The following is a 13,193-nucleotide window of genomic DNA, read 5'->3' as shown; positions in this document are numbered from 1 at the left end:
TTGCTGATGTATGGAAATTGTTGATCAAACTCTTTATTCCGCAAGTTCACTGAGCTTGGCTGAACTGGAATTCTGTTGGTGTTAAGGTTAATCTGATTTACACTGGGATAGTTCCATTATATCTTGTCATACAGCTGCTGTGACTGGTTATACAGCTGCTGTGACTAGTTATACAGCTGCTGTGACTGGTCATACAGCTGCTGTGACTGGTTATACAGCTGCTGTGACTGGTCATACAGCTGCTGTGACTGGTTATACAACTGCTGTGACTGGTCATACAGCTGCTGTGACTGGTCATACAGCTGCTGTGACTGGTTATACAGCTGCTGTGACTGGTTATACAGCTGCTGTGACTGGTCATACAGCTGCTGTGACTGGTTATACAGCTGCTGTGACTGGTTATACAGCTGCTGTGACTGGTTATACAGCTGCTGTGACTGGTTATACAGCTGCCGTGACTGGTTATACAGCTGCTGTGACTGGTTATACAGCTGCTGTGACTGGTTATACAGCTGCTGTGACTGGTCATACAGCTGCTGTGACTGGTTATACAGCTGCTGTGACTGGTTATACAGCTGCTGTGACTGGTCATACAGCTGCTGTGACTGGTTATACAGCTGCTGTGACTGGTTATACAGCTGCTGTGACTGGTTATACAGCTGCTGTGACTGGTTATACAGCTGCTGTGACTGGTTATACAGCTGCTGTGACTGGTTATACAGCTGCTGTGACTGGTTATACAGCTGCTGTGACTGGTTATACAGCTGCTGTGACTGGTTATACAGCTGCTGTGACTGGTTATACAGCTGCTGTGACTGGTCATACAGCTGCTGTGACTGGTTATACAGCTGCTGTGACTGGTTATACAGCTGCCGTGACTGGTTATACAACTGCTGTGACTGGTTATACAGCTGCTGTGACTGGTTATACAGCTGCTGTGACTGGTTATACAGCTGCTGTGACTAGTTATACAGCTGCTGTGACTGGTTATACAGCTGCTGTGACTGGTCATACAGCTGCTGTGACTGGTTATACAACTGCTGTGACTGGTCATACAGCTGCTGTGACTGGTTATACAGCTGCTGTGACTGGTTATACAGCTGCTGTGACTGGTTATACAACTGCTGTGATTGGTTATACAGCTGCTGTGACTGGTTATACAGCTGCTGTGACTGGTTATACAGCTGCTGTGACTAGTTATACAGCTGCTGTGACTGGTCATACAGCTGCTGTGACTGGTTATACAGCTGCTGTGACTGGTTATACAGCTGCTGTGACTGGTTATACAGCTGCTGTGACTGGTCATACAGCTGCTGTGACTGGTCATACAGCTGCTGTGACTAGTCATACAGCTGCTGTGACTGGTCATACAGCTGCTGTGACTGGCTATACAGCTGCTGTGACTGGTCATACAGCTGCTGTGACTGGTCATACAGCTGCTGTGACTGGTCACACAGCTTCTGTGACTGGTCATACAGCTGCTGTGACTGGTCATACAGCTGCTGTGACTGGTCATACAGCTTCTGTGACTGGTCATACAGCTGCTGTGACTAGTCATACAGCTGCTGTGACTAGTCATACAGCTGCTGTGACTGGTCATACAGCTGCTGTGACTAGTCATACAGCTGCTGTGACTAGTCATACAGCTGCTGTGACTAGTCATACAGCTGCTGTGACTGGTCATACAGCTTCTGTGACTGGTCATACAGCTGCTGTGACTAGTCATACAGCTGCTGTGACTAGTCATACAGCTGCTGTGACTGGTCATACAGCTGCTGTGACTAGTCATACAGCTGCTGTGACTAGTCATACAGCTGCTGTGACTAGTCATACAGCTGCTGTGACTGGTCATACAGCTGCTTTTACAAGGAGCCACGACAATGACTGTCAACATACATTTCATTTAGGTGAATAAGAAGCAAGTGACACTGAAACAGTTAACATTACTGACTACATCAATGATATATCAACCACGACCCCGACATCAACGCATAAAAAAGTACTAAAATTTATATTCATTAAACCAAGCCTGAAAAACAAAACATATTCATCAGAGTAATTTGTATAAACATAATTTGAGTTAAAGATTATATTCATATGCCAGACGAAAGGATAAAAATCAACGCTACGGTATTCGTTATACTCTAACGAAAGACACAAGAGAATCATCTACGTCGTTAAGACAATACGTAAGAAGAGTCTCAGCACAGTTTCGACTCAATATTTGTTCATGTCGACCGTTAAGGGAGCCAAATAAGCGAGTTCGCAGATTTCCAATAATGTGAAAAATGTTTCCGGATTTACGATGGCAGGCGCACCTCCCAAGCCATCTTCACCCTCAACCCCCCTCCATCCTCTCCCCACTCAAACACCCTCTCTTGCTGGGGGTGTTTGAGATGGGAGGGGAGGCTGGTACCGCTCCTCCACCCTTATCTTACTCCCAACACCCTCCCTTCGAACCAGCACTTCTCTATATATTAAAGATGGCGTCTGGGAAAGTCCGACACCCTTATATAAGCTCCCTGGTCAGGGTGAGGCTCTTCCTTTACAGAGCTGCTCCTTAAGATGAAGCTATTCCTCGATAAGTTCCCCAAAATATGAATGAACGATTTGCAAGAAATTTCATATACCAAGAATGGCAGTGTCTTTGAAGGATAAGACCCCGGGACTGAGAGCTGAGATGCCGTGTGGCACAGCCGGTAGTCACAGTGCTAGAGATGATGTTATGCCTCCAGACACAGACAATTACATATGCTTTTGCGTTTTAATTGCCCTGTGCCTCAGCCCGAATACGCCCTTCTTGTGTGCCCCTGGCACACTATCACTGTCCGCAGAAGTGATCGTTATGACTACTGCAGCCTCTGTTGCAAAACAACAGAGACCATAGTGGCAACAGCAACAACAACCAGAGAAACATCGGTATCCCCCAAACCCGATGACTGGAAGAGAAATTGGGTCTGTGATCGACAACAAGTCTTCTGGATAGGGAAACATTGAAAGTATCCACCAATCACAAGCTTGATGAATAAGACACAATTACAACATCTGGGTATCTTTATTTGAGAGACATTTCGCCCACCATCGGCTTTACTAATCTAATACGGAGACATGAGAAAGACGACTTATAAACTGAATCAGTGAAGAGGAAGTAATGGATCCATGAAACAGTGGGAAAAAATCCCTTTCGGATTTATCTTTGATTCAATTGTAACTTTGCCATTTACAGTCTCGCTTAACTTTTCTTATCACATTTTTTTTATTCTGTTTTAGTATGAACATGTTGGTTCGTAAGGTGCTGACCTTCCCTTTTGATGCGTCTGTAGATTCCTCTCTTGTTTCCCAGGAGATGCTTTACTCTCCTGCTTTACTCCTATATATATATATATATATATATATATATATATATATATATATATATATATATATATATATATATATATATATATATATATATATATATATATATATACATATATATAATGAAATTTGACTCTGAGGAATATATGCACTTTAAGCAACTCGTACATTAATGTCATATTGCAGTTCGCTTTGTTACTGTTTGTAAGATCATGGATACAGTCAGTGGCCAGGGAACCCCAGTCGCTGCTGGACAAGTTCCTCCATTATCTTCAGAGCGAAAATCCGAGATCTTTACTGTATTATTATTATTATACGCCAGTTAATATTAAAAGTGGCAGGTTTGTGAGCTCTTGTGCCATGGTTTTATGTGGACTCTTGATTACTTACTCTGGTGTTCTTGCATTCCAAAACCAGGTCAAGCAGGTTGTTCTGTTACAGACTGCTTCAAGAAAGCAGTGCTGCACTACTTATTTCATCGGGCTGTAAATTACCAGGCAAAGCATTTTCAGTTAATATGGATAAAATTTAAATCCCTTGAACTACTGTCTTTGAGTGACCATGAAGTCTTCATTATTTCTTCCCCAACAAGTGTCCCTTGGTGGCTTTCCAACTCACTGGTCAGAATAACACCTAAAATCAACTTTTCAAGTCTTTCTAGAACTTCCACCCAGAGTCTGTGTTGCTTCCTCGGCCTTTACATTTGGATTTATGAAGCATTCCAAGTTTTCTCAGAATATAGCGACACTACCCACCCCTTCCAGTTGTTTATATCAAGGTGGAACAACTTAAGTTCCCTTAATTTGGCATATAGTAAGCACCTCGTAATTCTTCAAATTAAACCTCGACTAAGATTTTGCAACAAATCAACGTTTCCTGCACATGCAACTAATCTCAAGCACTACGACTGTGTAAAGAATTATGAGAAAATTTCTTCTCTCTTCACCTTGTTCACTTTTGCCTTTCCATTATTTATGTTATTGTTAATTATCATCCAATGTTTCCGATTGAGTTCTTTTCCACATTAACTGACATTTCCTTTTATCATATGACTCTGATAGGAGGTAGTGTAGTTGGAGGAACACTGCCAAGTAACTTGGGATATCCCAGGTTGCTGTGGCTGATGGTTTGACGATTGCTAATTACTTTCTCGTATGAGTGTAGCCACACTCACTGCTGCACGGAACGGGTAAACTATATACACAAACGAGTGTTTTTTTTTTTTAATATTTATATCTGGCAGTCAACACTCGGGCAACACACAGGTCCGTTTCGTGCTGTAGCGTGTGAAGGCAAGAGATACATTCATTTGTTTATATTTTAGGTCTGCTGTATACGGGTACGGAACTGTGTTACTAAGAGGACAACATACCACAAAAAAATGTAATTTTTTAAAGAAAGTCAATTGGTAAAGCATACCATTATTTTTTCCATACTAAACCAGAATGATTATATCGATGGGATTTTTGCAAATACACGTCACTGTAATTTTACCCCTACAAACCCACCTGCCAATCTAAAGCTAGTTGGCTTTACAATGGCAGGCAGGGATGAATATATGCCGCTAAAATATCCGATTAATTGTTTAATTCCAAAGCGTCCCATTATTACGGAGCGAACGAAAACTGTCTTGTTTTCACACTGAACTAAATTTTCTGTTGTCTAACATTCCAGAGGAAGAAAAAAGCATTGATATTTAATGAGATAAATTATCGTCTTTGCTAGAAGAGCACCTCTTACTAACACCACTGATTGAGGATTACTGTGCTGCATCTCAAGTGGGAATGCATAAGACTGTGATTTATGTGATGAGGTTATGCAAAATCAACCATTCTAAATATTTCAGCGGCAGTGATGATGATTAAATCGACGAACTGCGGATGACTTTAGAGGAAACGAACAGTAGTTACATGCCAAACTGCTTTTCTTTTTCGTCGACAAACCCGGATAAAAATCAACATGTTATTAAAGAATGTGTACAAGGGCAAATGGTGATCCAAACACCACTGGGCCCCGTGTACAGGGGCAGGTGGTGATCCAAGCACCAGTGGGCGCCGTGTACAAGGTTAAGTGGTGACCCTAGCACCACTGGGTGTCGTGTACAGGGGCAGTTGGGGGCTTTAGGCACATGATGTAGAGCGTTACCTGATCTTGCCACGTATCCTGGGGTAGCCCGAGTAAGCAGGCGTTGCCAGGTCTTGGTGGTTCCACATGTAACCAGGGTATGCTGATGGCGTTCCCGGCAGGAAGTGCTTTCCGTAAAAGCCATAAGCCCCCGTAGGCGTAGGTGTGACGGTGGAGGGGCCCGGCGGAGGGTAAGGACCGCAAGCGAAGAGTGGAGGCCTTTGACTTAGATAGGCCTCTGGGTCTCCGCCATCCTGTTGAGCCCTCTCCATACCTTCATAGAACTCCCAGAGTCGCTCTGTGAGCACCGTGAGAATGGTACCACCATGATTCATCTCTATCAGGCGTAGAACCAGGCACCCGTCCCAACCCAGGTACTGCACCGCCATCTTACGAGCATTGTTATACAAATCCTCCTTTCCCACACGCCTCGTCCGCCACAGATAATAGTGCACGAAAGCAATGCGTGAACAGGTGAAAGTCCGCCACACCCAAATCAGTGCACTGTAGATTGTTACCGGCAATAGAATGGCGAAGAAAAACCAGATGAACGAAAAGATTTTCTCGTTAAAAAGGTTTATTGGGAGCACACACTGGCAAGTATAGGTACGGAGGGACCCTTGCTGGGCAGCCAGGACCTGACACAGTGTTTGCAGAGGAAAACGCGGCGATGTCCACCATTCTTTTTTGTTGATGAGCTTCTCCACCACTTCGATGCCGTGGAAGAGATAGCCCTTTCCCAGAAATACCGTGAGCAGGAAGTACTGCATCAGGATGTTGAAGACGTACATGATCTTGACGACCATGTAGAGCACGAACAGCGAAGACGAGGGATTCCCGCCGCAAGCCAGATTGCAATCGAACTTACAGACGGTTCCTGGACAGCACTTTGAGACGCCCATCAGCGTGTTAAACTGGTCCAGGAACTCGGCAATAAGAGCGTCGCGGTCTGGGTGGCCGGGTGTGTACTGAGAGATCACAGACACTTTTTTCAAGAGCCGACCTACTTTAATGCCTGAGTTTTTAGCTGTCGAATTCCAAATGGCAAAAGGAACGTAGAATAATCCCGCCTCAACCAGCAAAATGATAGGGGCCCACTGGTAGTAGTTGACCTTAATACGCTCCCCCTTGATGGCAGTCGAGCCACCTTCGTCATCAAAATTCACAGAGTGAACTCTGGTGACTTGCTCCCTAGCGTTCTCATCCACCGGGATGATATAATACGTGCTCGCCGTCCAGCAGTACGAGTTGACGTACCTAGCTTGTGGCTCTGTGAAGTACGTCGGGGTGAAACACTCTATGGGGTCACCAGCGAACTGCTTGGTGACTAACGGCAGTGACAGACAGATGAGTATAAGAATTGTGTACTTGCGATTGAGTTTGTCCACACCATCATCAATAGGCACATTACCACCAATGAGATAGTTACTGAAGTGCAACAAGAACGACATTGTTACAAAGTTTACCACAGCTCAACATACAGAGTGCAGACACCACCCTGAAGTGGGATGAGTCGAAGGAACCGAACAAGACAGATCCCCCACTCGTGAGGCAACTGACGCTGCAGGAGTCACCACATTTTGGAGTGATGACAAACCTGAAAAGCCTCCTGAAGAAGGGAATTTCAAATGCTAAACTTCCAGATCAAACAAGAACTGCCTCCGGCAGCGTCCTCGGAACTAAGTCTCCCACACATACACTGAGGCACACGAGTACTGATAATCTCAACAGATCATTCCCCACACAACTGTTGACAGACAAACAGGAATCTTACACACGAAAAAATCTTTAAGCCTTGAAGGAAGAGCATACGAATAAAAACCAGACCTAAAGAACACCTGCAAAATCCAAAGTATACTTCAGAAACGCTAAATGAATACTAATACATCTAAATAATATACATAAATATACGTATACATAATATACCTAAAGTTATAATCATTATTAAAATGTAAACAAAAACAGAGCAAACTGAAACAATTTTAGGTGTATAATAAACAAAACAAACGGAATGCTGAATGCAGTGTATACATAACATGAATACTCTAAACCATTATGATTACACTAAAAACACACAGGCAGAAAAAGGAACTAATGTCTCAGGCACAAGAGCCTCCTTTTTCACTTTCTTATAAGTGCTTTTCAAAAGTCAATTTGAATTATTTTTGTAAGAGGTTAGTTAGTCAACTCCTTAGAAGAGGCACTTTCGGCAAACTCTCTGGTTTAAATTTGGTTGATTTTTTTGGTCCAGGTGCGAGAAAACTGGCCGAGATTTCCAGTAGCCTCCGGTAGATTTTTAGCTGACTGGTAGACTGTGCTTGACTGGTAGACTGTGCTTGACTGGTAGAGTGTAGAGACGAGAGTCAGACGGGGAAGTCGATGCCTGCGGAAGTAGAAAACAAATATCAATGAATATAACATTTAAAATATTATATATATATATATATATATATATATATATATATATATATATATATATATATATATATATATATATATATATATATATATATATATATATATATATATATATATATATATATATATATATGTGCAAGGAATTCGCAAGAGCAGGCGAAATATACACAAACACTGATCTCTGGCTGAAGGAGACTCGGACCTCGTTCCAAGGTTCGTAGGTTCGAGTCTCCTTCAGCCAGAGATCAGTGTTTGTATATATGATGTAATGATGGCGGATGTGGCACATTAATATGACGTCACCACCGTCATTATTGCGTCACAGATGACGCGATGATGACGGATGTGACGCGCTGCTTTGACGTCACAAGTGACGTCATAAGCTTTAAAGATATTTTGTGTTCACTGTATAATCGGCACTGAAGCGCTAAACCCGCATGTGTCATCCATTCCTTACTTCTCCCCCCTCATTACTCAAGCAGTTGTGCTCTCTTAGTTACTCCTGCTTTTGGGTTGAGCTCCAGTTCTTGGATCCAAAACTCTAAGAGCTACACTTTCAAGCTAGTGATGCTGGAAACGGGACTCCTGATCCAAGGAATTGGAGTTACCTCTTCCTGCTTCCTTGAATCAATCGCGGTTATGCCTCCCTTCCCGCCGAAGATTTGCATAACCTCATACGAGTTTAGCGCAATCCCCATATTAATAGTATTATTAATGACAATAATGGAAACAATGATTAAACTATTAATATTACTACTAATAATAATAATAAAAGCACTAATAATAACATCGTTATTAATAATGAAAATAATAATGATTAACAATAATAATAATATTAATAATAATAATAATAATAATAATAATAATAATATTAATGATGGAAACAATAATGATAATAATAATAATAATAATAATAATTACAATAATAATATTAATAATAATAATCATATAATTATTAATAATGATAATAATACTAATAAAAATAGCAATAATAATAATAATAGCAATAATAATATTAATGGTAATAATAATAATAATAATTTATCTCTGGGTTATTGTCTCACTAATGTAACTCTCTCATTTCTTTCACTCGTAAATAAATCACATTTTATGTCTCTCTGGTTCACCTGAACGACCAGTTTGCATTTGTCTTGCCACCCATGTTCTCTTGCCACCCATGTTCTCTTGCCACCCATGTTCTCTTGCCACCCATGTTCTCTTGCCGCCCATGTTCTCTTGCCACCCATGTTCTCTTGCCACCCATGTTCTCTTGCCACCCATGTTCTCTTGCCGCCCATGTTCTCTTGCCACCCATGTTCTCTTGCCACCCATGTTCTCTTGCCACCCATGTTCTCTTGCCACCCATGTTCTCTTGCCACCCATGTTCTCTTGCCACCCATGTTCTCTTGCCGCCCATGTTCTCTTGCCACCCATGTTCTCTTGCCACCCATGTTCTCTTGCCACCCATGTTCTCTTGCCACCCATGTTCTCTTGCCACCCATGTTCTCTTGCCACCCATGTTCTCTTGCCACCCATGTTCTCTTGCCGCCCATGTTCTCTTGCCACCCATGTTCTCTTGCCACCCATGTTCTCTTGCCACCCATGTTCTCTTGCCGCCCATGTTCTCTTGCCGCCCATGTTCTCTTGCCACCCATGTTCTCTTGCCACCCATGTTCTCTTGCCACCCATGTTCTCTTGCCACCCATGTTCTCTTGCCACCCATGTTCTCTTGCCACCCATGTTCTCTTGCCACCCATGTTCTCTTGACACCCATGTTCTTTTGCCACCCATGTTCTCTTGCCACCCATGTTCTCTTGCCACCCATGTTCTCTTGCCACCCATGTTCTCTTGCCACCCATGTTCTCTTGCCACCCATGTTCTCTTGCCACCCATGTTCTCTTGCCACCCATGTTCTCTTGCCACCCATGTTCTCTTGCCACCCATGTTCTCTTGCCGCCCATGTTCTCTTGCCGCCCATGTTCTCTTGCCACCCATGTTCTCTTGCCACCCATGTTCTCTTGCCACCCATGTTCTCTTGCCACCCATGTTCTCTTGCCACCCATGTTCTCTTGCCACCCATGTTCTCTTGCCACCCATGTTCTCTTGACACCCATGTTCTTTTGCCACCCATGTTCTCTTGCCACCCATGTTCTCTTGCCATCCATGTTCTCTTGCCACCCATGTTCTCTTGCCACCCATGTTCTCTTGCCACCCATGTTCTCTTGCCACCCATGTTCTCTTGCCACCCATGTTCTCTTGCCACCCATGTTCTCTTGCCACCCATGTTCTCTTGCCACCCATGTTCTCTTGCCACCCATGTTCTCTTGCCACCCATGTTCTCTTGCCACCCATGTTCTCTTGCCACCCATGTTCTCTTGCCACCCGTGTTCCCTTGCCACCAATGTTCTCTTGCCACCCATGTTCTCTTGCCACCCATGTTCTCTTGCCACCCATGTTCTCTTGCCACCCATGTTCTCTTGCCACCCATGTTCTCTTGCCACCCATGTTCTCTTGCCACCCATGCCACCCATGTTCTCTTGCCACCCATGTTCTCTTGCCACCCATGTTCTCTTGCCACCCATGTTCTCTTGCCACCCATGTTCTCTTGCCACCCATGTTCTCTTGCCACCCATGTTCTCTTGCCACCCATGTTCTCTTGCCACCCATGTTCTCTTGCCACCCATGTTCTCTTGCCACCCATGTTCTCTTGCCACCCATGTTCTCTTGCCACCCATGTTCTCTTGCCACCCATGTTCTCTTGCCACCCATGTTCTCTTGCCACCCATGTTCTCTTGCCACCCATGTTCTCTTGCCACCCATGTTCTCTTGCCACCCATGTTCTCTTGCCGCCCATGTTCTCTTGCCACCCATGTTCTCTTGCCACCCATGTTCTCTTGCCACCCATGTTCTCTTGCCACCCATGTTCTCTTGCCACCCATGTTCTCTTGCCACCCATGTTCTCTTGCCCCCATGTTCTCTTGCCACCCATGTTCTCTTGCCACCCATGTTCTCTTGCCACCCATGTTCTCTTGCCACCCATGTTCTCTTGCCACCCATGTTCTCTTGCCACCCATGTTCTCTTGCCACCCATGTTCTCTTGCCACCCATGTTCTCTTGCCACCCATGTTCTCTTGCCACCCATGTTCTCTTGCCACCCATGTTCTCTTGCCACCCATGTTCTCTTGCCACCCATGTTCTCTTGCCACCCATGTTCTCTTGCCACCCATGTTCTCTTGCCACCCATGTTCTCTTGCCCGGCATGTTCTCTTGCCACCCATGTTCTCTTGCCACCCACCCATGTTCTCTTGCCACCCATGTTCTCTTGCCACCCATGTTCTCTTGCCACCCATGTTCTCTTGCCACCCATGTTCTCTTGCCACCCATGTTCTCTTGCCACCCATGTTCTCTTGCCACCCATGTTCTCTTGCCACCCATGTTCTCTTGCCACCCATGTTCTCTTGCCACCCATGTTCTCTTGCCACCCATGTTCTCTTGCCACCCATGTTCTCTTGCCACCCATGTTCTCTTGCCACCCATGTTCTCTTGCCCATGTTCTCTTGCCACCCATGTTCTCTTGCCACCCATGTTCTCTTGCCACCCATGTTCTCTTGCCACCCATGTTCTCTTGCCGCCCATGTTCTCTTGCCACCCATGTTCTCTTGCCACCCATGTTCTCATGCCACCCATGTTCTCTTGTTCTCTTGCCACCCATGTTCTCTTGCCACCCATGTTCTCTTGCCACCCATGTTCTCTTGCCACCCATGTTCTCTTGCCACCCATGTTCTCTTCCCACCCATGTTCTCTTGCCACCCATGTTCTCTTGCCACCCATGTTCTCTTGCCACCCATGTTCTCTTGCCACCCATGTTCTCTTGCCGTTCATGTTCTCTTGCCACCCATGTTCTCTTGCCACCCATGTTCTCTTGCCACCCATGTTCTCTTGCCACCCATGTTCTCTTGCCGCCCATGTTCTCTTGCCACCCATGTTCTCTTGCCACCCATGTTCTCTTGCCACCCATGTTCTCTTGCCACCCATGTTCTCTTGCCGCCCATGTTCTCTTGCCACCCATGTTCTCTTGCCACCCATGTTCTCTTGCCACCCATGTTCTCTTGCCACCCATGGTCTCTTGCCACTCATGTTCTCTTGCCACCCATGTTCTCTTGCCACCCATGTTCTCTTGCCACCCATGTTCTCTTGCCACCCATGTTCTCTTGCCACCCATGTTCTCTTGCCACCCATGGTCTCTTGCCACTCATGTTCTCTTGCCACTCATGTTCTCTTGCCACCCATGTTCTCTTGCCACGCATGTGCTATTGCCACCCATGTTCTCTTGCCACCCATGTTCTCTTGCCACCCATGTTCTCTTGCCACCCATGTTCTCTTGCCACCCATGGTCTCTTGCCACTCATGTTCTCTTGCCGCTCATGTTCTCTTGCCACCCATGTTCTTTTGCCACGCATGTGCTATTGCCACCCATGTTCTCTTGCCGTCCATGTTCTCTTGCCGCACATGTTCTCTTGCCACCCATGTTCACTTGCCACCCATGTTCTCCTGCCGCCCATGTTCTCTTGCCGCCCATGTTCTCTTGCCACCCATGTTCTCTTGCCACCCATGTTCTCTTGCCACCCATGTTCTCTTGCCACCCATGTTCTCTTGCCACCCATGTTCTCTTGCCACCCATGTTCTCTTGCCACCCATGGTCTCTTGCCACTCATGTTCTCTTGCCACCCATGTTCTCTTGCCACGCATGTGCTATTGCCACCCATGTTCTCTTGCCGCCCATGTTCTCTTGCCACCCATGTTCTCTTGCCACGCATGTGCTATTGCCACACATGTTCTCTTGCCGCCGATGTTCTCTTGCCGCACATGTTCTATTGCCACCCATATTCTCTTGCCACCCATGTGACAAGAGAACATGGGTGCCCATGTGGCAGGATCCGTGTCAGGAGCTACGTCCTGACACGAATCTTAATTCAGAGACGACCTGTCTGAGGATCTCGATGATGTCGATCTAATTCTGCTGTTCTGAACCGCGATCAGGGTCTTGTTATAGTCCCTCTTTGTTCCACCGCAAAACATTTTATGTACGACAGTTGGCTGAGTCCATCAGGGCCTCCATCATTGTCTCTGCGGCCTGTGTTGGGTGGTCGAGTAAACTTGCAAATATATGCATGGACTCTGTTTTGTCCATCATGCATATATTAACGACGATCTTCAAACTAGTTCTGAATGTCTCTTTGTTTTCTTCTGGGACTGTCAGGTCGCATTTGATATCTGTGAAACATGTGATTGTA

The 13,193-nt window shown here is 45.2% G+C and overlaps 1 protein-coding gene across 5 annotated transcripts in view; it reads right to left on the bottom strand.

Moving 5' to 3' along the window:
- Positions 1-1,278: 1,278 nt before the first annotated feature.
- The window catches only part of LOC128699145 (innexin unc-9-like), a 162,062-nt gene continuing 150,147 nt past the window's right edge, over positions 1,279-13,193 (bottom strand). For all 5 annotated transcript variants that reach the window (XM_070096632.1, XM_070096634.1, XM_070096633.1 and 2 more), the window contains one exon: positions 1,279-7,864. In XM_070096632.1, coding sequence (XP_069952733.1) covers positions 5,499-6,932 — 1,434 coding nt within the window. In that variant the 5' untranslated portion in view covers positions 6,933-7,864 and the 3' untranslated portion in view covers positions 1,279-5,498. The remainder of the gene's footprint in view (positions 7,865-13,193) is intronic.

Source organism: Cherax quadricarinatus, chromosome 54, assembly GCF_038502225.1.
Source record: "Cherax quadricarinatus isolate ZL_2023a chromosome 54, ASM3850222v1, whole genome shotgun sequence".
NCBI classification, from domain to species: Eukaryota; Metazoa; Arthropoda; class Malacostraca; order Decapoda; family Parastacidae; genus Cherax; species Cherax quadricarinatus.
This window is presented reverse-complemented; position numbering and strand designations above follow the sequence as displayed.